This window comes from Acyrthosiphon pisum, chromosome X (genome assembly GCF_005508785.2).
Source record: "Acyrthosiphon pisum isolate AL4f chromosome X, pea_aphid_22Mar2018_4r6ur, whole genome shotgun sequence".
NCBI lineage: Eukaryota > Metazoa > Arthropoda > Insecta > Hemiptera > Aphididae > Acyrthosiphon > Acyrthosiphon pisum.
The window spans coordinates 75609171-75634798 of NC_042493.1; the positions used below are offsets into that span (position 1 = coordinate 75609171).

At 26.9% G+C, this 25628-nt stretch overlaps 3 protein-coding genes across 5 annotated transcripts; 2 read left to right on the top strand and 1 right to left on the bottom strand.

Moving 5' to 3' along the window:
* Nucleotides 1–2635: 2635 nt before the first annotated feature.
* On the top strand, nt 2636–9837 carry LOC100160679 (ankyrin repeat and LEM domain-containing protein 1). 2 transcript variants are annotated; one of them, XM_029489281.1, is made up of 8 exons: nt 2636–2684; nt 5308–5476; nt 5735–6105; nt 6790–7486; nt 8446–8513; nt 8616–8813; nt 8886–9211; nt 9282–9837. In XM_029489281.1, exons 2-8 carry the CDS (start codon nt 5391–5393, stop codon nt 9561–9563), a joined length of 2028 nt encoding a protein of 675 aa, XP_029345141.1. In that variant the 5' UTR covers nt 2636–2684; nt 5308–5390; the 3' UTR covers nt 9564–9837. The 2 variants fall into 2 exon arrangements, with proteins under 2 accessions (XP_029345141.1, XP_001945075.2); XM_001945040.4 differs by lacking the exon at nt 2636–2684 and having other exon boundaries at nt 5072–5476.
* A 495-nt stretch (nt 9838–10332) lies between these two features.
* On the bottom strand, nt 10333–14985 carry LOC100572415 (UBX domain-containing protein 4). Its single transcript, XM_003241322.4, has 9 exons — nt 14470–14985; nt 14138–14266; nt 12970–13131; nt 12825–12889; nt 12354–12418; nt 11770–11901; nt 11586–11694; nt 11210–11400; nt 10333–10477 (listed from the first exon to the last, which is right to left on the bottom strand). The coding sequence occupies exons 1-9, from the start codon at nt 14555–14557 to the stop codon at nt 10375–10377; spliced, it is 1044 nt and encodes a 347-aa protein (XP_003241370.1). The 5' UTR covers nt 14558–14985; the 3' UTR covers nt 10333–10374.
* Nucleotides 14986–15044: 59 nt separating this feature from the next.
* Nucleotides 15045–25621, top strand: LOC100167514 (transcription initiation factor TFIID subunit 3). Of its 2 annotated transcripts, XM_008180154.3 has the most exons (10): nt 15045–15559; nt 19577–19819; nt 19971–20082; nt 20182–21427; nt 21497–21679; nt 21803–21915; nt 21987–22398; nt 22636–22736; nt 22802–22942; nt 24754–25621. In XM_008180154.3, exons 1-10 carry the CDS (start codon nt 15394–15396, stop codon nt 24755–24757), a joined length of 2721 nt encoding a protein of 906 aa, XP_008178376.1. In that variant the 5' UTR covers nt 15045–15393; the 3' UTR covers nt 24758–25621. The 2 variants fall into 2 exon arrangements, with proteins under 2 accessions (XP_008178376.1, XP_029345130.1); XM_029489270.1 differs by lacking the exon at nt 24754–25621 and having other exon boundaries at nt 15046–15559; nt 22802–23590.
* Nucleotides 25622–25628: the final 7 nt, after the last annotated feature.

Sequence of the window (25628 nt, forward strand, 5' to 3'; positions counted from 1 at the left end):
CCAATAGACCTAAAATAAAAAGATTAGACATAAAAAGATTTTAAAATATTTCGTTTTGCGTTATTTTGAATTTAATGATATACTATAAATTACATTTGCGTTATGTTTTGTTTAATGATAGTATATATTATATTTTGTTATTCGTTTGTTTTATTTTGCGATATTTAATTATTTTTGATTATCGCTTTCCGTTATAATCAGGCACATTTACAAATTTCAACCTTTTTTTGTCAAATATAGCCATAATAAAATACATAAACTCTATCGAATGTTTGTTCCAGTGACTTATTATAATTACCAATTGCCATTGCCAAAGCATTGAAGCAAGAATAACTGAAAACTGTTTTCTTAGATGAAAATCAAATGGTATAAAATAGTGCTCAAGTGAATACGAGGAATAAAAATTCACTTGTATCATACTATTTTAGTTAAAAATTCGCCATATAATGACATGCTGCATATCCACTTGATACGCATTTGTGTTCCATTAACTAATGCTGTCGACGTATTTAAATTATTCTGATGAGTAAAACAAAGGAATTTATTTTGAACATTAACATAATATATGGGTTGGAGTCCTTTTTTAATGAGGGAGATATAACAATGTTGGATCCGTAGGTGTAAATATGGTAGGCCGAGCCCCTAAACATTTCCTAATTTTTTTTTTATTCTTATTTAATATTATTATAGCAGGGCTGAAGCCCCCTAAATATCAAATACCGTTTGCACCTATGGTTGGAAGTATTTTTTTATGAGAGTTTGTTATACAACGTAGCCGTTACCTTGGTCTCGTGTTTGCCAGGCATATTCACGATCGGAGAAAACGAAAACTGAACAATAATATCACGTCTTGAATATTGAGGGATTGGTGGTGGGATTGCTTAGTTGGTTTTATTGTTGACAGTGTTTAATGTGCGACGATATATTATAAGAGACAGTAAGTTTGACCTTGGACTACATGGAGTGCAGCAGTGACCAGTTTTACTTAACGTTATAAATTATTATAATTTATAATCTATTATGTAATTATCAAGTAAAACATACCTATTTAAATTAATTAAAAATTAAAAATGTTGAAAATAAGGTTATCTTGGGTAAGGTGCTTCAGTGCTAAACGCACAGTTGGTTTATTTGACGCAAAAATAAAAGATAAAATGAAGAATGAGCTAGTAGGAGAGTAGGTATAATATTATATTGACTTAATTGGGAACTGGTAAGGCAGGCATGACGGGACTGTGTGTTATATTTTATATCTAACTGTAACTAAAATCAAATAATTGTAATAGAAATTAGATTTATATAGGTAGTTATCTATTTAATATAATATTCCTACTCAAAGTGATAGGTACTAAGTTTTAAAAGAAATGTGTAATTCCGTATAAATGTATAATAAATCCATTCATAAAATAAACAATAATTAAGTAATTAATATAATGTAAAATGTTCATACTTCATTTAAATTTCTTAAATTGTACATCCTCTCAGATTTTCACCAGGGTTTAGGCACCGCTCGCCCCCTCTCTCAATACACCCTCACGCCTTCACACAAAGCCCTGGGATATATTTTCGTTAATATTTACCATGCGGACTCGTAGATACGTATTACGTCTACTCTATAAATTATGATATTGTTATTTGTTAATAGTTAATACAACCATTACCGTAGAATTATCAGACAATTATTATTCATTAGGTAGGAAATCATTTATAGTACATTCGTAAAATCTTAATTAGGTACTAGATATATAGGTACCTATAAGCTGCTATTGCATAACTTTCAAGATAATTTATTTTTATGTTGTGTTATCATGCACACCTTAATAATATTATGTATAGTTAATGTTTACCGAATACTAATGGTAATAAACGCGATTTAGTTATATTATATAAGATAATAAATCGAAAATTGCCTTATTTTAGTCAATTTATAATGAGGTAAATCTATAGAACGTCCGTTTTATGTTATTTATAGGGCTCGGATTTATATGTATTTATATAACCAAAGTATGTATTTATACAATAAAAATATGTACATAAAAATGTGCTAATGAATTCAAAATATGTAGTCAAAAAAAAAACTTAGTACTTAGAATTAGGTAGGTACTAGATAAAAATACTACATATAATTATAAATTATATCCGCAAAGTCCGGAAACGGATGACTTGAGTTAAAATTAAATGTAATTACCTACCTAGTTGTAAAGTGTATATACCCATAGCAGTATAATATCTATATTATGTGATTGTTGAGTCTTAGTAAATAAATTTTATTAGTCATCATAATCATAAGCATGTTTATATAATATTATATAGGCATAAAGTAGGTCGGTTATAACTTATAGTAGTGTCGTACCTAATAAACTAATTGGTAGGTAGTTATAACTACTAAATAGCACAAATTCACTTAATATTTTATATTAGTGGACTAGTCATCTAGGACACTAGGTAATGTTTAGTTAATAGGAAAACTTGAAATTTCTTGTTCTAACAGGTTTTTGCAATACATTTATTATTCTGTCATTATACCTACCTTGAAATATCCCACCTAATATGCTCTTAAAATACTTGCAACGGATTATTTTATTATGACGTCTGATAATTATTGCATTTATTATTTATGATGCATATGTATATCCACTAGCTGCTAACATATCCAAATTTTTTTACTTCAGCAGTACAGAATTGTAAGTTTACAAAAAAGTTATTTTTACATAATATTATATATCTACAGATTTATGGTTTTTAAATTAGGTACCTAAGTAATATAATTGTATAATAGTACCTAAATAGGTAAATAATAATATCTTCCTTATATTGGTAAGTGGTAACCTATTAATTTTATTATTTTAATAAAGAAATTAATTAATTTTAATAAAAAAAAATGCTTAAAATACTTGCACAGTGCGCAATATGTACCTACGGCCTACCTATACTTGAGTAAATAGATAATTAGTGGGAACTTAACTCAGAATACTTAAAAGAAAAGAAATATTAAATTAAAAGTACAATTTTACTATCACATTTTTTTTCAAAAAAAAAAATCCATTTTTAAATACAAGTTACAACCAAGTCATGAGTAGCATGTCAATAGGTGAGTCAACTACTTTAAGTATTTCCTTAACCAAAGTGGCGTCACGAATACATTTTTTTGGAGCAATTGCCCCAAACGGTTTATTAGGGTGGTGAGAAATTTTGTTAGTGTGTAAATATTATTTTGATACCTATTTAACTATCTGCGATCTACATTATTGAATAGATACGTAATTAATAATATGTTGAGTTTAATTCAGTGTGATAAATTAACATTATACAACATTAGTATTTTTTACTACCTATTTATATTTAATTACTGTAGGAGTCGTATACAGGTATCAAAATGCATGCTGTTGCTGTATCTATTTTTTAAATGTACCTACCTAATAGGAGAACTAGGGTGCCTAGGGGAGACCAGGGAAAAGCGCATATGTTAACTTTATGTGTCAAAAAATGGTGTCCAAACTATTATTTTAAGAACTATTTTTAATATGATCATAAATTGACTTCTCAAATTCATTATTTAAGAATTCAAAAAATTTAATAAGCACTCAATTAATAAAAGAAATGAAACATTTTTAAAAATGGAATTTTAATCACTGCTGAAAACATATGCTGGGCAAAGTGGTAAACAATGAAATAAATAAATAATTTATGTTACTCCATTTAATAATTATATATAATATGAATGCGAACACATATTAATACATTTACTCACAGTAAAAAAACAACATTTTTGAATATTAAATTTAATTTTTCATAGTCATAAAAAAAACATAAAATATAACATTTTTCCCGGTAAAATAAAAACAAAATAAAAAATTATCTTTTCATATTATAATATAAACACGAAATATGCCATTTTCAGATACTCTTTATCAAATAAAAATAAAATATTTCCTAAAAAGATATTTCCACTTTGCCCAGATTGATTTTTTCTTAAATAAACATTATTTTTTTTTAAGTATATGTAGGTAATGTAGGAACTTGTGTTTAATAACTATATAAACTTAATATAAATATGAACATAATAGACTAAGTTTAAAAAAGTTAATTAATAAATATTATTTAAAATACCTTAAATTCTGATCACATATTTTTTTAAGAAATTTAACTATTTTCGTATAAACGCTTTAATGGTGAATGTAAACTAGTGAATGATACTAAATCATCAACCCAGCAAATATAATACACATTGATGCCAACTTACATGCTCATTATTATTTAATCACCAATATTCAAAAAGTTATTAACATTATTCACTTTGCCCAGCTATCCGCTTTACCCTAGTCTCCCCTATAATTATTTTTTGAAATTATATGTAAAGTAGGTAGACAATAAAACATATAAAAAGTTTTTATATTAATCTTAATAAATTATCTAATAATGTACTGTTACGTGCAGCCCTTTCAGAATCCAAACGATGTTGCAGTTTGAAATAATAACACTATATGGTTCGAATAAGTAAAAGCGGTTATAATACCTTCTAATACATGCCCATTACAGTACAATAATATCAATATTTATTTTTTAACAAAAAAATTACACAGACACGTTTTAATTTTATGTGTGGGTGGACGGGTAGCTTCCATATTTGCCCTTATGGATAAAATATTTGTGCCCTCAACCCTAAGATACGATATTAAATCGTCTAAATGATAAATAGATTTTTTCATTGCGCTTAGTATTGAAAAAAATCGTAAACGCTTTTTATAGTAGGTACCATAAACACAGGTAGCAAAGCCGCATAGGTATTAGTTACTAGGTATCAACTATCAAGTTATAGTAAATAATTAAACCATCAAAAAAGAAATATTCAGTCATAACTCATAATATAGGTAGGTATAGGCAATAATATTAATATTATGTCAAAACATTAACATTAGGTAGGTTATAAAAATTAGTTTGATTTAACCTAATTTATAGTAATTTTATTGCCTATATGATGCCCGCCTATGGTTATGATAACACCGTGCCAACTCTTCAACTATCTTGATAAACGTAAAATGTAAAATAGTAAATACAAACTTACTGTGATAACGAGAAAGTAGTTACGAGACGTGTTCGTTTGCGATCGAGTACCCACTTATTTCATTAGTATTTAGTAATTTATCGCTTAATCATTACGATGATTTGAATAAACTTTGATCTCTTGAGTTTAAAACAAAACGGTAATTATTACCGGTTGCTGAAATTATCTATCGTTCTGTGTATATATATTATATATGTATTTATATATATTATTTCAAATGTCCGGGACACGATATTTCACAGAAATCGTGTTCGTGCGGGGACTAAATCTGGTTCGAAACAAGTGAAATAACAATTGGAATTCAGTTAATCAATCCGCGACTACGATGTCTAATATCATAATGAATGACAAATGGAGAACATTGTATCTGGCCCGAGCGCTGTATGATGCCGTCGAGGATTGCAATATTCAGTATGTATCTTTGACACATACCTACAGGTTTTTGGGTCAAAAATAATAACAATCGGCTGAATAAGATTTGAATTTCATGTGAATGCAATCAAACCGCATCACATCAATGTCTATCTTCAAATCGCATAGACCTTTAATTGTGCAACAGTTTGACAGTTTGGTTCATACAAACTAAATAAACTGTTAAATGTATTAAATTTCTGCGCGTTTGTGAGTTGGTATTTATCAATTCAATTTTAAATTATTATTTTTGTTTAGGCAAGTCAATATTTTATTATCTCAGAACAAAGCCAATCCCAATGTTCTCATACCAGAAGAAGGGATGACACCATTTCATTTAGCTGCTGGGCATGAAAACTTGGCATTCGGAAAAGTAGCAACTTCATTAATTTTACATAACGGTGGTGACCCTAATGTACGTTGTGACGGAAATCGCACAGTTCTGCATATAGCTGTTGCCTGGAATCGTTCACAGGTTGTTGGAATTTTGCTCAAAAGTCCCTACATTATTCCCAATCCGTACATGAAAGATGAGGACAATCTCAATGTATTTAATTATGCTGTGAAATTTAGTGCTTGGGAATCACTTGCAACTCTTCAATCTTACATGAAACATTCAAACTACACGAGTAAGTACAAATCATAGTTTTGCAAGGTTTATGAGAACAAACAATTATTATACAGTGTGTTCACGGAAACAGGGAACACTTTATTATTAATTACCCTGTCAACATTTTTCAATTCTGTTTGTAGGACATTCAACAAGACTAATTGCTACAACTAAAATTTTTTTTTAATCATGTATTTTGCACAATGCGCAATAAAACTTCATTCTTTTTAAATGGTAACCCCTATTTTGAATATTATTTTTGGGTTGATCGATTTTTTTTCAACTTGTATTCTAAACTCAAATTTGGCGGAATTAGAGCTAGGTAAAATTTTTAAAAAAATTATTAATCTAAATATTTTTTTTTTAAATTGTACGTACATATTGTTTCCTTTTTACGACAATGTACAAATTATTATAAAAACATGGAATTTTGAAAAAGACCTGTCATTAATCATTTTTATTAAACTAATTATTGCATTAGTCTAGTTGAATGTCCCACAAACAGAATTGAAAAAATATTAACAGGGTAATGAGTGATAAAGTGTTCTCTGTTTTCGTGAACACACTGTTTATAATGAGACCTTATTTTAATATTAATTGTTTTGTTAATACAACAATTAATTATTACTTTTATTTTATGTTTGTTCTTATATTTTTTTGTATACAATCAATTTCATCATTATTATAAAAAAATTTTTATTAGGTAATTTAAAAAAACAAGTTTCTAATGCAATGCAATCAAAATATATTAAAGAAAAACATCAAAATTCTATAAAAGCAAAGAATACTGAAACATCCATTGGTGCTGAATCAACAATTGATAAATCCGATAGATTACACACAAGCAGTGGATATCTTAATAGTGGTGAAAGTTTAAATAGTATTTCTAAATCAATAACATTTGATTCAGTTAGTCAAAAAAACAATAACATTGATGAGTGCATAATATTATCTTCAACAGCTTACTCTACTGGAGATGTTTTAAACACAAATGTTTCATCAGATTATAAACTACCCATTAATGATATCCCATCAAAACTTTATTATGATGGATCTATATTAAGTTCAATCAAATGTGTAACAGATGAATTTGAAAGTATAGAAAACATAAGCTTTCCATCTAATAATTTACTAACTGACTCTGAATTGTTTGATCTTGACGAGATTGAATTGGGAACAAGAAATATTTTCAGCGAGATAGAAAATATGTCTTTAAGTGACAGTGACTTGATGTCAGATATATCTGGACTATCTAGTTGTTTGAGTTCCGATGATTTTTTTACATGTCCCGATACAAATTCTGAACAACAAATTCTTAATGGTGATACTTATAAGACTGACACTCAATTGGAAGATATTACAAAAAGCGTATCAATGACAAGTATTTATGACTCAATGAGGTACTTTATTTATTATCTGTTACTACTATTAGGGCTGTGAATTTGTAGGAAAATACATTCTTTCTAACTTATTGTAAGACATAGCTTTACTACTTCCTTTACACAAAGTTTAAATTAGGAACTAAAAATTTAAGAGAAGTAATTAATGTATTGGTTTTTTAACGTATTTTTTTTTGTGTGTGTGTGCATGCACATTTTACAGTAAAAGTTACTTTGATTTTCAACTTTGAGTATGATTTCTGATGGAAAATTAGATTTATTTGGTACTTTCCCAGTAAGATTCAATCTAATTAGGAATACTTGAATTTTTTGCTAAACTATTTGTTCAAACGTTGACCTAATTCAACGAACATTTGATAACTATTTTGCAGTTAGAAATTTATAATAATTTCAATTTTTATAACTAAAGCAATTAGTACGTGTTTCTCATAAAATCCAACAATTTTAGGAAATACATAAGGCAATTATTTTTTCTAGAAATTTAAAGTTTACATTTAGACAAAACTATGGATTTAAACAAAGAATAACGATGTAAGTAGTTTTTTTGTTGTAATTCAAAAATATTATTTGTTAGGACTCAATACTTATACATGTTAGTTTATTATACTTATTTAGTGATATAATTATTTTATATTTAAATTTTGACTTTTGATTACTTATACAGCAGTTTTAAAAAGTTTTTTTAGTACAGTACTTTCACAGCTCTAATTATTATAAAATACTTTAAGGTATTCATGATTTAATTTTGAAAAATCTATAAATATACCTAATAAGTAATATCTTTTATTAGATTTATTTTGAGAAGATTGTTTGGCTTTCCCCAACTGTTTTTAGTTAAAAATAATATTTATTTCTACTTCAGATATAATATGTTCATAGTAATTTTTATTAGAATACATTTTATTTTTTTAAGTTTACATTTTATTGATTTATATATATTATTTAATATATTTTTTTAGCAATTCAATTTCCAGAACTTCAGCTGCAATAAACAATCTAGAAGTTTCAAACATTATTACTTCTCTAGGTATAAATTATAAATATTATCTTTGCTTTTCACAATTGTTAGTTTATTTAAATATTGTACATTTAATATTATTCTTGATGATGATTTTTGTTTTTTACTTAGACGAGAGCAGTAGTAGTTTAACTGAAGTTTCAAAAGATTATGATACAGATTATGTTCGTCAAAGTCTTAGGGAGTTTGGCCATCCTCCAGGACCACTAGTACCCAGTACAAAACAAGTTTATGTACGGCAACTTAACAGACTATTACATAGACAGACAGAACTAAAGGATGATGATAAGCATATTAATAATTCATCTGGTATATTTTTGATTGTTATTGCATATTTGTAATTAATACATTTATAGTATTACTTATTTTTTATTTTAAAAGGTTCATATAGTATTCAGTTGAATAAAGTTCTAATTGATGATAAATATAATTCATGGAAGAAAACCATAAAAAGTTGGAGTTCTCTGGAGGAAAGGATTGTTTGCACTGAGAGTGGTTCGTCATTTACATATTTATTATTAGATCCACGTATAACAAACAATTTACCCGCACGAGCTGATCAGATGAATAATCCCATTGAAATATGGCAAACGTTTATTAGATCAATATTTTACATTGGTAAAGGCACCAAATCTAGACCCAATGATCATATGAATGAAGCATTTCAGTCTTGGGTCATAAATAAAAATAAAGATAAAAGTCGCAAAGTATGTACCATTGTAAAATTTTTCATTGAATATAAATATATATTGCAATTTTTTTTTAATAATAATATAGACGGAATATATTTTGAGCTTATGGAAGGAAAAATTGGGTGTGGTTTGTGTACAAGCATTCCATCATTTAGTGATAAAAGAAGCACATATTCGAGAAGCGGCTATGATTGATGCCATTGGATTGGACAAACTTACAAATGAAAAGCGTGGTACATATTACAATAACACAATACGATGGCTAAATAGTGATCGATGTAAACTAGGCTGCCATCTTCTATACCGTGCCATGCTTGTGTTTTTAGCTGACGGTGAACGTCAATTGCGACCAGTTGATTTGACTTAATTGTTGACATACTATTTTTACTGTAGTATATTTTAAAAAATGTTCTCAAATATTGACTATGATTTTAAATCTAGCCTTTTCTCCCCTTAATATTAGTTATATAGAAATCTATATTTCTGAATTTTATTATATTTTTATTAAATTAACAATTGATTTTGTGACAACTTAGTGTATACAAAAAAAACATATAATTTAATCAAATTATAATACTATATTTTTTTTATTATAAAACTATATTTTTGTATTATAAATATATTTTTACTTAAATACTTAAGTCGGTTTATATTATTATTTGGTGTCACTAGTTTACTAACCAATATGTCAGGCAAGTTAGTATTGATGTGTGTTTAAACTGAAAATAGGAATGTCCACACCATGTTAACAATTAACAATATTTTTTAGTAAAAATAATATAAAACTATTGCAACAGTTAAATAACTAATTTTTTTAAATTCATATCAAATTGTTTGCTATAATAATTTCTACTATTTGATTATTATTTTTAATTTTTATGCGTGATTGTGTATTATTTAACTTATATCTCTTTAATATTTCATATTTTGAATTAAGTGTTGATCATAATAAATTCAATGAAAAAAATAATAAATTGAAAAACTACAAACACAATCATACTATAATGTAATAATATTCTGTGATATATAATAATATAATAATATTTATAATATATAATTTATTATATTGAATAATGAAAGTAAATAAATTATTAAAACTGATAAATAATGTTTAAAAAAAAAGTGATACACATGACTTGTATTATGTATACAATAATTATTTATTCAAGACATTTAAGTTACAATTGTTGTGTAGAGTTTCCGTTGTATGTGTTGTTTTCATCATCATCAGAGTTGTTGGTATTCAATTGGTGGATATTAGATGATTTATACGTTGTCTTTCTAAATGACAAAAAAAGCAGTTATTTCAATGGATATATTTAACAATATATATTGCATTTCCTTAGTATGAGTTGAATCACACTGGTTGCCTCCCATTATTATCACAACAAAAAGCTCTATATATATACTAGTTGCCCTTGATGATCAAATAGTTTATAATTATATATCAGTTGCCTCCCAAAAATGTTCACACAAATTTCTTCCTATACAGGTTATACAGGTTTCAATGTATAAATGTATGAACATTTAAACAACTTGTTTCATAGTTACTTGTTTTGATAATCATATCATTATACAAAAGAATATATTTTTAATGTTTAGTCATGTAATCATATAAAATATGCATAAGTCATAAATTACAAATCTATTTTGTTGTTGGAATTGTTTAAGGATTCCTTATGGCTTATACATAGAGTTAGTTGAGAAGTATTTCTTATATAGTTTGGACGCAATTCATATACAAATTACTGTTTTGACTTTTGGAGGCAATAAGAATACAGCACGGTGTCAATCATGTGAATGGTTAAATCAAATTGTCGATTCAAACCAATTAGCTTAATGCATGTAAATATGAAAGATTATGTTAGTATAAACTATTTAAAATTGTATTTTTTATAAATAAATTAATTAAATAGATTTGTTTGAATTTGTGTTGTTAAACATTTCATTTTTAAGTTTCAGCAAATTTCAACAAATAATTTTGTACCAATGTACCATTAGTATTGTCCTTACTTGACAGTTTGTTTTTTATTTTTATTTTGATGATTAATCGTTCTTGGAGCTTCAACAGATGGTGATGGTCTCACAAAACTTATCAAAAAATGTTGAATAAAATTAAATGGATTGATAATGATAAAATTAAGTACATTTCCAAGCCAAGATTGATAATTGAGTATGGAATACAGCCATTGATTTGATTGTTCCTACATAAACATGATAAATATTTCAAAACAATTAATAAACAATAGTAATCAATATTTATGCAGAGTTGCAAAGAATTATGTTTAGCGTTAGCTCTCTACTGATACATTAAATATTTAATTGTTAAGTAATTTTTTATGAAACCCAGCATTAAAATAATAAAAGAGTTTATATTTTTTATATTTACCATATCCAAATGTACATAAATAGTTGATGATGGACATAAATGTAATGCTTCTAATGTTTGGTTGAAATCTTCACCAGTAAATTGTCGATGAGCAATAAATTTTATACCTCTGAAAATAAATGTATTATTTTAGTTCAATAAGATTTTTTAAAAAAAAATGAACTAATTAAGACAGTTGTTATACCTTCCTGAGAGATTTACTTTACATAATATATAAGTTGCAATATCATTGAGTGTAGAAGTTGTTTGAAATTCTTTGACTATTGTAATATCTTTAAACGGAACTTTGAATTTAATTTTTGCAATACCGTTCGATCTATAATAATTCAAATGTATCACTTATTATAAGCTATAATGGAGAAGTGATAATATCTACTATTAGACTTGATTTAAAAATATTTTTCATGATATTTTATAAACATTATGGTCCATAATTATAAAATATAATGATTAAATAGACTACAAAAGTTATAAACATACCTAAGTTAAAAAGTTTAACTTATATTATTATAAAAATTTGTTTTATTATGTTATTATAAAAAAAAAACTAAAAAGAATACAAAGAAATAAAATATATATTTTCCAAAAATGTTAAATAAATATTAGAATATTAGAGACATTAATTTTTAGAGCAATACAAAAAAAATGATTTTACATCAAAATTTACCCCTTAATAATTAATAAACAAATAATAATGACTATATAATATCGCAGTACAAACAAAATATGATAATGTTATATACTTTTAAATTATGAAAATAAAATTACTTTTTAATTTCTTCTGCAACTTTTTGGACACCATCATTTATATTAGGACTATCAAAGAGTGGTAACTGAAATACAAATTACAATATTAAGCTATTAAAGTTACATAATCTACAAACTAAACATGTAAAATGTTAGATTACTAGACATTCATTACTATATTATCAGTGGTGTGTTTTTGAGAGGTGAACGTGGAGATGAATCTACACCACTGATAATTCAAGTGATTAGGTCAAATTATTGTCAAGTTACTTTTTTAAATCAATTAAGATTCTATAAAAATAAATAAACTTGAATTTGAAATAGAAATATGACACATACTATTTCTATTATATATTAATATATTATGAATAGATATTGTATACATATAACTTCACAACCCAAAGAGACAGTAAAAAATTTAAATTACAAAAAAAAATTATTAATTTTTATAAATTTTAATATATTTAGTATTTTGTTGTATAGTAGGGTTACCTTTTTGGAAATATCAGTCAAGTATTGTAAATATTCCTGTTTATTGTGATCGACATTGATTGTGTCTGTAATTTAATGATTACATTTACATCTGTTAATTTGAAATCATAATTTAATAAAATAGATCATAAAATATCAAACAAACCGGAAATATCTTTTATAATACAACAAATAGCATTCAACAATTGACGTTTTAAATCCAGTTGAATATCATGGGGATTTGTTAAGACTTGTTTATTGTTTATGATATATTGTTGAGTATTATTTTTTTCTAGTAAATAAATTGATGGAATAACCACATTATTGACTGATTGAAGAATAAGGTTAAGTATGAATTTATTTACAGTAGGTAAATAAGTTGTGAAAGTTTAAATAATGTACATGCAAATATATTATTAATAAAATATATTTGGTAAATAAAAGTATTTGAATATTTATATACATAAGTTCAAAATTATACATGAATGTAGCAAGACCTTAGTATATTCAATATTATTGGTGTTAAAATTAAATATGAATTGTTTGGTTAATTTTAAAATAGGTAGGTATTTAAATTATTTATAAAATAAATTATTAATTAGGATTCACTTTATGTGAACAATTCATTCTGAGCTCACCTGATTAGTTGATCAAATTAGGTAGTGATTACTAACATCAAAAAATATTTAAAATTACAACACTCGTGAGTGGTGTGTTTTTTGTAATTTATTAGAATTATGTTAAATATATTAAATAAAAAATCATCTATTTGAGCTGTAAGAAAATTGTTATTTGTATTTACATTAGATTCTAATATGAGAATAGATAATTAATTAATACAACCACATCAATAATAACCATTTGCAATGTTTGAATTGAATTGGAAAAGGACATTATACCCACAAGTGTTGTCTCCTACTTACTAATATATAACATAACAAATTTATTGAGAAAAATAATCCATTTTAATCTGTAATTTTTAACATTAGAGACTTGACTTACTATAAAATTTAAATGTAAGAATATTATTTGGCGCCCCACAAAGGCTTTTTAGGATAATTTAATTTTGAAGTAAGTTGGGATTGAAAGTTTGATAATAGATAAATTTACTCTATTATTAAAAATAATCGAATTAAATGGATTATTCTAAATGTAAAATTTGATATGTTGTGCGAGACAGACACCAATTGCACCTACAATTTAATTTATTGACACTCAATGCTACATCAGTAAAAAATAATAATAAAATGTATTTTGAATAATTAAACATGTGTATATAAGTTTAGAATTATTAAAAAGTATTGAGTTAAAATATAAAAAAAATAAAAGGATACAAATATCTTTAAAGTTTTTAAAACTTGGGCTTAGTGGATCCATTTTATAACATAAAATGAGTTCATTATTCAGCAATTGAATTATATTTGTATCATCAAAAATCTTGGTAAGATCATCATTTCCATTTCCTAGAAATACAAATCATTATAATCTACATTATAATATTTCAGGTAGGTACCTTATTATCTTAGAATTATCTTATTAGCTTATCTAATAGGAGATCGAGTACTTTAAGCAAAAGGCAAGAATGAATAAAGAAATAAAATAAATTGTATAAAATCAGTGTACCTATATGCTCGTACCAATGCAATCAAATAATATCAATAAATACCTATATACATCAAAAACGCGCAATTTCGGTCCGTCATTTGTTGTAGTGCTGCTTTGGAATCGCCTTCAAACCATTTCAACGACGACATGGCTGTCAATGTCAATTGAATATTGATTTTGATGTTAAGATTTTTTTTTTTTTAATTTGATGCACTTAAAAACGGTGTGTCTGGAACATGTTTAACTAAGAATTTTTCACTGAATTGAAGACCGGTGAATGGTTTTAAAATTTTTTTTCGAGACTGCCTCTTTCAAATACACGAGTAGTCGAGTGTCGATTCTGATTCCTGATACTCGGGCAGTCGGCTATAATACAGCTACACGGATTATAGCCGGCTATATTCAGTGCTCTGTATAGTAGTATTGTATATGTGTATGTGCGAGGAGCAGGACGAGTGTTGGGTGGGACTGGCTAGTGGTAAATCGTTGTACTACACTACAACACTACAACAACTACACACTACAACTAGCAGCGAGCAGCTAATCAATTCGTCGACTTATCTGTTATCGCGGGTAATGGGTATACGGGGGTAACATCATCATCGATCTTCTGCGTAGCGCCACTTATTTTGTGTAGCCAGTTGTAGCTACGATTTTAATATATTCGTCATTGTGTAAACGATGATCGGCAGCCGAGTGCCGGCTAAAATGATGCCACCGAATACACCGCGCGACGATATTTAATACAATAAAAATGTTTGTGGCGGCGATACCTAATGAAAATTGACTCAGTTTATCAGTAGATATTTACATTATTATCACCTCGTCGTTTACCGACGACGACTTTTGTTTTGTTCCGTCGTCTGCGCTCATACAGCAATGATTTCGAATTTCGCTCGATGACATCCGCAATATCTCTACGGTTTACGGTAAATCATTCATCGATCGCGAACAGTCGTTTTGAACGAAATTCGAGAGCACCAACATGACCGACGAGTTTATCAGAAAAGGATTGACCACCTCCGTGGCGCAGATATGTTCGAACATTGGTTGGCATTCCATGTCGAATTCGACATTGCAAATGATGACAGATATCCTGTACGAGTATTTCAGAGATCTAGCTCAGTCAGTCAAAAAATTCTCCGAGATTTGTGAGTATTTAATTGCTCACGCTGTTGATTCAGCAACACTAAATATGGAATACGCTTTAATACGTAGTTTGTTCTATGTAAGGTATAGGTACACCGATTCCTTTTTTGATTTATTGAGATATAATACTTCATTTTATCTTTGATAGTATTGATATAATCTTCTTATTACTGTTGTATTTATTACAGTAGCAGGCAGGTGTATCATTATACATCGTAGTACACAAATATGAGGGACTGCCCACGTACTATTTGGTATGGCTATAATGCTGCTGGTACCTAACCAATGTTTATATCGAGGGATGGGAGTAGCTATTTATTTAAATTATCTACCTTAATGTTGGTAAAAATAATTTGAAAAAATTAGTTACTAGGTATAATATCATCTATACCTATATTGAAGATTTTCAAGAAGAAAAATTTGATATGTATCAATATGAAATAGTTACGTACTGACAGGAATAATTTCGTACTGACTCGTATCAAAGTCTGAGTATGATATGGGTCTGGTATGTATCGCTTGTATATTTCACATGAAACTTCTTGAACAATCTTGAACTCCTATTTCTTCCTTGAAAATCTTGATTTTATACAGCAAAAAAAAACTCGAAATCAAAAATTATAGTTAAATTTTTGTAGTATGTACAATACTTACTTGTTATTAAATATTATAAAATAAGGTATAAATTTATTTTTAACATTTGTAAATCATCCTTATAGAGGGGGGGGGGGGAGTTTAAAACTTTCAATACTTTATTTTGAGAGTAGGTAATGTAAAAAATATGTAAGTGACCCAAACAAAAAAAGGTTGAGTATGACTGATTTAGATAATAGCATTGAATATTTCAAATATAGTAAGAAAAAAATTATTTTCAATAATTATCTACAGTTCCACCAGATAGGTACCTGAAGATTTGACTTTAAATTGAATAAAATACCTGTTTATAATACCATATGAATCGAGATATTAATTATTGTTGGTTACATATTTGTTAAGACTTTCATGCATCAATAATATTATTAAATAGGTATGCAAGAAATACAAGAAATATGCAGTATAAAATGTTCCCAATTATTTTTATTTAAAATTTAATTATTATTATTATTGTTTGTATTTATGGTACAGCATCAACTATTAAAGGCTATTAGCTTACAGAAAACTAAATATTAGTTATATATAAATGAATATTAACTACAATAATGGTTTTCTTAGATTCAGTTGTACCTACATATCAATAAGTTTTAGAAATGTGATGATTTAATAATTTAGGTAGCTCTCCAGGAGAGCGTCAGTTAAAGTGAGGAGAGCCTCTCCTCACTTTAACTGACGCTCTGTAGTACATGACCAACTATTTTCTTCATAATACCTACAAATCAAAAATGTCTCAGATGTCGCTAAATTTATCTGCAATCGATTCCATTAAAACCTAAACTCAAGTACAAAGTACTAACTCTCATTAAAAATATGCCTGCATCTTATATTTCTGTTAAACTCCCTCGCAGGCTAAAACAAAATTGGAATTGTGATTTACTATTTTATTGGTCGCATGACACATAAGTATCCATTTAAACAATGTTAGGAGGTGTTACCAATGAGAGACTTCTTCTAAAATGTCTTAACAAAACTTACAGAAGAATGTATTATTTTTATAATCTTAAGAACTTCACCTAATTTATCACATGAATCAGTTTGTTTTACCAAATGGAAATTTTGGCATTTTTAATTTTAAAAAAAGTGGGTAAGTGGATGTTGCTCTAATGTACAGTAGATTACAAGTGGATCACTGTTATGGATGATGTTAAATTTGAATTCATTAATATAATATCATTGTTTACGAAAAAGGATTCTGAGCGAAGATGGATTGTTAGTCAGGGATACATATAGGTTATATCCTTGGTTATATAATTATATATTTTATTGTTATTAATAATACGGTTGCTAGTAAGTTGAATTAATATTATTTGGATATACTACCCAATATACTTAAGAAGTTTCAAGCATGCACTGATAAAATTTTTTAAATATAACAAAACTAAAATTGTTCTTCTTTGATTAGAAATCTAATTTTATCCAAATTTTAACATATAATAACTAAAAAAAACTATGAATTTATATTTTTTAGATTTTTTGATTACAGAATAATCTACTTACGCGGAACCTTGTTTTAAATTTTCAATCATTAGCTATAAAATTTGTACATTTTATAAATTTTTAACCACAAAATCATTTTTAAATTTTAAATTTGACAAATGTTATAAAAATCAAACTGTTAATTTTTTTGATGTTTGTAAAAAAATTGTGCATTTGTATTTTTAATATTTTCTAACTACTATTATATTAATATAACAGCCTTGTATATATTTTCATAATGAAATAAATTATTAATTAAACCATATTTAATATTTAATACACTGTGCTATAAGCATAAGTTTGAGCAGACGTCATTGGCAGAGTAATCATAAATAGTTTAAGTATTCAAATTCATATTTTAACAGCTTTTCCAAAAACTTTTTAGAGGGTAAAATTGCTTTCATCCCCAACCGCTACTACCATTACTACCATCACATACACAACATATGTGCATAGGCGTAAGGTGATCAAATATATATATTGGGGGGGGGGGGGGGGGAGGAAAGCCCCACTATAGATTTTCAATGTAGCGTTTTGTGATGGCTCTGCCTGAAGCAATATAATGATTTTGACAAAAACTAATATAGCGTTATGACAATTTTTTCTTGTATTTCAATTTTTACTTCACAAAAGTACCAACTTGCTGCTCAGAATCTATAATTATATTATTTATTATGTCCTGATGTTAAACACAATTGTGATAAATAATTACAAATGTGATACTATTAGTAAGTCATGGTTATATTGTCATGGTTTTACATTTACCTGAACGAAATACACAACAATAGTTTTGGGGAAGGGCTATTATTCACACGGGGTAGGGAGCTAAGCCTCTAAGCTCCCTGGTATTATCACAATATCATGATAACATTTTCAAAGTATTTTGACTTTTTGAACTATTTATCCATATATTATTGTGAAAAAATTGAATACATGATTCTCGTTATTTGTTATTATAGCTATTTAAAAATAATATATATCCATAGGCACAAATTTTTTTTATACGTATTTTTAATTAAAATTTGTCAAAATCATGAAAATTAGCAAATAATTTTATTTCTCTAAATTTATAAAATTTTCAATTTTTATAGTTAAAAGTTGAACATTTAATACAATATTCCTCATAAGTACAGTTCAGCAACCAAAAAATCTAATAATATTTTGACACAATTTTTTTTATAGTAATTTTATGTTAAAATTTGGATATAATTACATATTTAAACAAAGGATAACAATTTTAGTTATTTTGTTGTAATTCTAAAATATTATTAGCGGTTACTCGAAACTTATAAGTTATTACATATATTTTAAACAAACATTACCATTTAAAATGTGATGTTTTTTGTAAAAAATGTATCCAACTTGCGTTGATACTTATAGGAAAATAAATTACTTTAATAGGAATATAATTATATCGTAAAATATACTAAGTAAAACAGCCTAACAGTCTTCGCTCAAAATCATTTTTGTATGCGATGATTTATCATTGATTTAAAATCTAACACACATTACTAAGACTTACTTCTCAATGACATGGTACATATTATTTTATGTTTTTATTATATCTATACTCTGTTCAAATATTGTTGCCGGCAGCCAGTTTCTATTGGGTCCGTAGTCAGGCAACACCTGTTTACCAGCCCCAACCAATTAACTATCTGTGTATTATTGTCATTTCCCTGCGCTGAAGTTGGCCGCCGATAACTTTTCTTAACTGAACAAAGTATACAGGAGAGCGGTTACCTATTTTCCCTCTGTTTATTTGTTTATATATATATATATTAATTAAGTTTTAATCATCACAAATGTCCATTAATTAAAATTATATAGAGATTATACTTATATTTCATATAATTTTATCTTAGAATGTATAATCTTTATTTTTTCAGCTGATACAATAGAGCCAGATATTGATGATGTGAAAATGGCATTTCGAGATAAAGATGTTGCTGTACCTGATTTAATAAGATATTTGAAACAAGTTGGGTCAATAGAGTTTCCTCATCAAGTACCTAAGTTCCCCATACCAACAAAATCAAATTTAAATATCATGAAACCAGGAAGCAGAGAAATTGTGACCAGACCGGTTTATGTTCATGAACATCTTCCTACAATGTATCCTGAACAATCTGGTAAAACATTTTTAATGATCTTTGTTTTTATTTTGAATATTTAATGAATATTCTGATGATATTCTTGAACAATTTCTAGATTTTATGCGTTTACTTTGTGCATTACTATGCATTTTAGTCATAAAAGTCTAATTATAATTATTTATCACAGATGAAAGACCAATGCAAAATGATAGAAGCCAGACACCACACTCAAGTTCTTCATTAGGAATTTTTAATGAGCCGCTAAGTTTTCAAGAATCTCAGGCTTCCAAATATGATAGGTAACATTAAACATTATTCTTAAAGTAAAAGGAAATTTTTTTATATAATCATAAAAATAGTTTTTGTCTTTTAAGTATTTAATTAAAATACGTTTTCAGATCATCGAAAGACAACCTGGTGGTTCATAGACGTCTTAGAGAGATATCTAGTGTGGTTATGACAACATCTGGATATCTTTCACCGTCTCGAGAAGGCAAATTGCCAGAATCGCGATTAATGCCATTTCCTAATTTCAAAGTCAATTCATCACATGCATCATCTTCTTATCCAACAGTCCCACCAGAAGTCAAAGGTGAACACATACAACAACGAAATAAGAAATTATCACAAAAAACATTGAACAATTTTAAAGAAAAGGGAAAAAATATAGGTGACGGTAATAATAGCAATAATATTAATAATAATAAAAATGAAGACTCTAAAGTAAAAAAACTGGCAAATGTGAAAGAAACTTCAAAACTTAAAGCATTGAAAACTGGTGCTATCCGGGAGTCTAATCAAGGACCACGACTTAAAAAACCTCCAAAGATCAAAGATAAATCAAAATTAAGTGTATTAAATACTATATTTGATAAGCCTATTCAAGCATCAACATCACATTCTAAATACTCAAAAAGCCTTTTGTGTGACAGTGAAAAACTGACAACAGAACCTGATAAGCAGAAATTAAATATATTTAAAAAAATATCCAAAGTAAAAGAAGATAAAAATAACGATAGTTCAGTACATCAGATTTCAAAATTAAATAGCTCGATTATATCTAGGCCAAATTCTACTATTGTCAGTTCAGATATTTTGGTTAAGCCTGAAGTAAAGGTTGAAATTATTGAGGAGAAACAATTTAAGCCAGATTTCTTCAAACCAACTGTTGAAACAAAAAAAACTGATAGTGTACATAAACCATCTATAAAAGAAACCAAACCAGAATTGGATTCTAATGTACCTAAGAAACGAAAAAAAAAACAGAAAATACCTAGTGATGATAATGTCAAAAGCGGAGACCTTAAAACCAAGAACAATGGAAATAAAAAGTCAAAAAATAAACATGATTCTGACCTGTTTTCATCCCCTTTAAAATTTTCATTTTTTGGTCATCTACCAACAGTGCCTGGTCTCCTGCCAGCCGTGCCAAGTATTTTACCACCATCTCTTGCTTTAAATCCATTGGTTCCAAAATATACTGCTCCTAATAATGTTATACCAATATTAGAAAAAACAAATACAGCTGCTTCTATGATGTATTTGCCTTTACCAGGAGAGGATGATTTTGATAAATCTGAGTTTGACGAACTTTCATCTACTCTTACTTCTGAAAAAAAAAAAGTTCCTACGGAAAAGATTAAAGTAAAGTATATTATATTTATTTATTTATTAATTTTTAATTTTTTAACTTATATTTATTATTAATTTCAGCCCAAAAAAGAGCATAAAAAGATTAAAAAAGAAAAGATAAAGTCTAAAAAGAAAAAAGACAAAAAAGACAAAACTAAACAAAAAGAACGAAGCGAAAGAAAGAAAGAAAAATTATTGAAAAAATTAAAGAACAAAGAAAAAGTGAACTCCGAAGAATCTAAACTGGAGCCTACTATCACTGAGGTTACATATAGTATTTTTTAAAACTATTTACAATTTTTTTTTACTTTTTTTTCAATATTCATAAGTTATTTTTTTAACCGTACTGATTTATACTATAGTTTGAGTTAATACATTTTTATTTAGGAAAAAGAACCAGAACCTGTTTTGAAAGAAGAAGACCCATTGGTCCCAAAAATAAAGCTGAAGTTACCAGGTTCAAATGGATCAAGTTCATCTCCATCAGTACAGCGGAAAATGTTAGAATAATAGATACCTTTAGTTTTAAGCTAAATTTAAAATATACATTTATACATTTTTTTTGTTTTAGTGTAATCAAGCCTATAGTTAAAAATAAATCTCCCTCGGAATGTATTGACGAATCACACAATTTATCTAAAGAAAAGTCACCAGTAGAACGAGTTAAATCATCTACTATAAAATCTAAAGCACACTCTAAAGATAAATTATCTACAACTACCTTACCATCTGTGCCATTAGTACCAAAAGAAGAAGAAATTGAAAGTGTTACTGAACCTATACCTAAACCATCTAAATCAAAAAAAACAGCTGTACTTCCTCCTAGTACTGTTATGGATTCTGATATCCCTGCCACAACTTCCGGAAATGCTTCTGTATCTTCTGCTGTTACGAATTCTGTTGCATCAAGTAATAAACATAAGGTTAAAACTACCAAGAAATCTAAAAAAATTACTACTCAACCACACCCAGCTTTTTACTTTGTAAGTACCCTCACAAATGTAGCAATATATTGAAACTTTATAACAATGACTTTTACTATATAAAATATATCATATTTTTTTCATTTATTGAGAATTATTGTATTTTTTGTATTCTTTCTAAAAAATAAATTATCCCCTGTATATTAATAAAAACGGTGTTGTAAAAATGTAAACTAAATAAATATAAATTACTATAGTATTTAGGATTTTATATATATTGTGTTCATATTTGTATAGGACGATGCTGGAAATCAAGTTTGGATATGTCCAACTTGTGGAAAACAAGATGACGGCAGTCCAATGGTTGGTTGTGATGGATGTGATGCATGGTACCATTGGTGAGTATAATATATGTTTTTATACAACCAATAAAAATAATTGATCTTATTTGAATAAATTACAGGGTTTGTGTGGGAATTCAGTGTCCACCAGATTGTGCTGTATGGTATTGTCCTACTTGTTTATTAAAACGAGCTGAACGAGGTGTGACTGCACCAGTTGAAAAGGCTAAAAGAGGAAGACCACTAAAAAAGAAATCAATTTCGTAAGAGTTTAAACTTATATTAGTGGTTTTTTTTATCTAATCAAATTAATTTTTTTAGACTACATTTTAGGTTTAATTCATTATTTATTATAAGACTTATAAAATAGGTGGGCTTATTGATATAGAAAACCATACATGGTTTATCTTGATTGTTAAGCTTATTTTAAATGGTCTCCAATAATAATATTTTAGTACAAACATATATATCTCTTTCATTTTATTTCAACATAACATTAATTCAACACAAGGTACTTTACCAAACAACTAAAATGTTCAGTGTGTTAGGAGTATAATATACTGTTCAATAAATTCAAATACTTTTTAGTAAAGATAATTTTATTTCATTTTTCATAATTAATGTAGCATCTAAAATTCCTATTATTAACTAATTAAATTGAAGTTAAATTAATCTGTTATATTATATTTCGTTATTATTTGGAGTTATTCCATAACTTTTTATCATTTCCAATTAGAAGTTTTTCATTCTTTATATATATTTATAATATATATATAAGTTGTTAAGTGTTTTACATATTATAATATACACTGTTTAATATACCTACTAACATATTTAAATTCCAATTTGTTCGGTGAATGTAGTTCAAAATGTGTTAACCACACAATGTTGGATATATTGTATGCATGTATTATTGAATTACTTAAAGACAGATTTAATATAATATGTGACAATTAATAACAATTATGTTTATTAGAAACATTGATTACAAGGTATATCACCGTGTTTTCTTTGTTTCCTATAAAACTAACCTAGGGATATGAAAAACATGGTTACCCACTATGCATACTGCCAAAACGATATATATATATACTATCTACATAACTATTATATATAAAGTTATGTATAATTTGTCAAATTATCAAAAATATTGTGTGGTAATTAACAATACATACTAAAAGAAAGCTAAAATCAATTTGTAATTTATACTGTTTATCTTATTTATATTGTATTTGAGGCCAGTTCAGTATAAAATAAAGTAAAATAAAAATTGAATGATAGTGAATATTTTTAGTTTATGACATTCATAGTGTACATATTTACAATTCACTGTTTACCAAATAATTAAAAGATTTTATAAATAAATATAAACATGTAAGGGTAGATTGAGTAGATCAAAAAAAATATATAATTGATTGTGTAAAAAATATAAAAAATTATAGAATTGAATTTTAATCAATATACGTTTCAAGGGGGGAAGAGAATTAATTCATATTTGTACATATTAATAAATTATAAGATTTAAAAATGTTCACTGAAATGTATACTTAACTTGTTATTAGTCATTGTGCAGTAAGAAATAAGGACTTCTACAATAAATAATAATAATGTTTTTACTATAAATTTAAAAGTATAATATGATAAAGTTTAAATTCTTAAAAGGAAAATAGTTAGAATAGTTTTATTTTTTAGTCTTATCTAAAAGTTGCTTTTAAATAATCTCAGCCCTGGTTCAGAACAGTTATATATAAATTTTACAATTTTTTGTTATTTTTGGTACATTTTTAAAAAATGTTGTTTTTAACTTTTTAAATTATATCTTTATTGGTCACTAAAACTTATAATACATTACATACATTAATTTTTCAATTTTTATTAAATAGTACTAAACTCATAGTCTATATTTATTATTATTATGAAGATGTGCTTTAATAAAATTAAAATTTCATCATTTAGTTAATCACCAAATATATGTTTGTACTGGAATGAAAAATTATTATCTTTTTAAACTTAGGCTTTTCATGTAAACACTACAAAAATATTGATTGCAGTTTATTGCTTTCTAAAATATTAGTTGATGAATCAACCCTAGATGTATACAACTATACTGAGTGCGCAAATCGGCGGCGATCAAAACTCATCGTAGTTGGCGCATCTCCTACCAACGCGACTCCCACCGTGAGAACTAAAATTAAACAATAAAGTAATAATTGTTAATAGATATAAACTGTCAAATGACAAAATTCGATAACAGACCATAGCGCTTGGTGGTTTAAGACGACGTACTACCAGTCAACTTGGTGGGAGAAATTAGACCTCAAAACCGCGGAGCGACTTCATTTGGATGCCCGGCCGACTTACGCTCTCTCGGCACACTCAGTATAGATAGCCGTCTTTATACTACAGTTGTGACCAATGTTGAAATCGGCTGCCATCTATAAAGCAGACAATGTTTACATTTATTTTACATTTATTTATATACATATATATTTATCTATACATATATACTATGATAATATTATTATGTAAATGGCGGCCGACTTCCATGACAAGAAGGAGACGGCTATCTAGTTGTTGTATATATCTATAGAATCAACATATTTCATTATTAAATAAATATTAAACATACCATTCTGATTAGGATATTTGTTCTTAAACGATAAATGTGCTCTTAAATTATTATGTAGCAATTTTTAAATTTGTCATGTCTTACAATACTGTTAATGTATTGATCTTAGTGTGTAATGTGTTCATAAAAACTTTTTAGCTTACTCAGTAGTTGAATTTAAATTATTTTAAGATATGTTGATTCCGGAATACCTAACTGAATAGGTTGTTTTGAAATCATATAATGATGTAAATGTACTTGTTATTAGTGAACTATATATGTTTTATTTGTCGTATTCGTTTATATACATAGATGATAGATATTATTAAGAAAAAAATACT